This window comes from Medicago truncatula, chromosome 5 (assembly GCF_003473485.1).
Source record: "Medicago truncatula cultivar Jemalong A17 chromosome 5, MtrunA17r5.0-ANR, whole genome shotgun sequence".
Classification (NCBI taxonomy): domain Eukaryota; kingdom Viridiplantae; phylum Streptophyta; class Magnoliopsida; order Fabales; family Fabaceae; genus Medicago; species Medicago truncatula.
Genome location: NC_053046.1, coordinates 44,346,503 through 44,348,083, shown reverse-complemented (window position 1 = coordinate 44,348,083; position 1,581 = coordinate 44,346,503). Strand labels below are relative to the sequence as shown.

Genomic DNA, 1,581 nt, shown 5'->3' with positions numbered 1-1,581 from the left:
CATAAAATTGAAGTTTTAAATTAAGAGGCAAACCATGAACAGAAGATCTTAGAAAAACACACATTTTTAGGCTAATTTTAGTTTGCCTAATAGATTGATTAGTGAAAATACAATTGGTAAGTTACAATGAGTTTGCTGTTTTAAAACTTTTCACGCGTTGTTGAAATTTTAACTTCCTTTTTTAATTAAATGATTAAAAAAGCTAGTTGACTGACTTGGGATATTGTCCCCCAATCAAAGTCATCAAAATTGTGAGAGACATTTTCCAAGTAATTTCTGTGGTCCCACACATTCCTTTTCACACCTCCTACCTTTCACAATATATAGCAGCAAGACATGTCATAGATAGCAGCATATATATTCAAAGGTTTATTTAAGGTTCAAAGAACACAAGACAAGACATGTATTCTTTCAAGCTGTTTCAATCTCACAATCTCAAGTTTCTGCTCTCTTTTTCTTTGTTATGTGTTCTCTTTTCTTTTCTTCCTTTACTCTCTCAGTCCTTGAATCCATTCCTTATGCAATTCTTTAGCTACATCATTGAAAAGACTTACATGTTCCTTCTCTGCAATACACTTCTTGCTTTTATAGCATTATATTCAAATTTAATCAATCCCTCTTCATCAACCACTCATCAAAACATTCAACATGTCCTCGACAGCGAGAAGAGTAACCGGTTTGAATTTTACATATCAGAATCAGAGATTACAGAACCAATTGGTGGTGATAACGTTACGGAAAGTGAATCCCAACAAGAAGAAAAGAGTTTGATCATGGTAGAACCAGAAAATGTGGTTATTGAAGCAGAAGAAGATGAAGAAGTGAAGAGTTTGGTGATAGTGGAACAAGAAAATATGAATATTGAAGAAGAGGAAAATGATCCTATGATAATTGATAAAGATGAGACAGAGAAACTAAATAAGAAATGTGAGGATTTTATCAAAAAAATGAAAGCTACTTTCTGTTATGATTCAAGAGCTGAGAATAAGTTTTATTTTGATTATGATCAGAATCATAAATCACTTGTGCTTGTTATTTAGTAGTTTATTAGTATTACCTAACCTTAAGTTTCTCAGATTTTAGGACACTTAGAATTTTCACTTTGGCTTGTAGGAATTAAATATTTATCTTTTCTACATGATGATTGTACAATAAAAAACTGAGATCACTCTAATATATTAAAGAATAATGGTATCCATACAACTATTTTTTTTACAAATGTCACATACAGATATAACATTGGTATTAAAATTTGAGAATAAAAAATTTGAGGTTAAAATTATGTTTTGGCTAAACATTTTTACAAGTTGTGAATGATGTATACTGGTACGAATTGATCGACCTTTAAGCCCCTTGTTGTATTCGCAAACAACACACCTAGCAATTTCTTAGTTGACTCAAAATCAATGCCCTGACCCTATCATTTTGATTTTTTTTGGTAACTTAAATTACATTCTGAATTCAAAAATGTGGGCTTGGATTTTTATGTCAAGTCTTTCTATGACAAAGACATAACATCCCAACGACATATTTTGGTTCATAAGCAGTTTAGATCACTCAATCAAAAAAGATGAGTGTTAT

The 1,581-nt window shown here is 31.1% G+C and overlaps 1 protein-coding gene across 1 annotated transcript; it reads left to right on the top strand.

The window, feature by feature from the left end:
• Nucleotides 1-366: 366 nt before the first annotated feature.
• On the top strand, nt 367-1,219 carry LOC11429349 (uncharacterized). Its single transcript, XM_003618014.4, has one exon. The coding sequence runs from the start codon at nt 402-404 to the stop codon at nt 1,038-1,040; it is 639 nt and encodes a 212-aa protein (XP_003618062.1). The 5' UTR covers nt 367-401; the 3' UTR covers nt 1,041-1,219.
• Nucleotides 1,220-1,581: the final 362 nt, after the last annotated feature.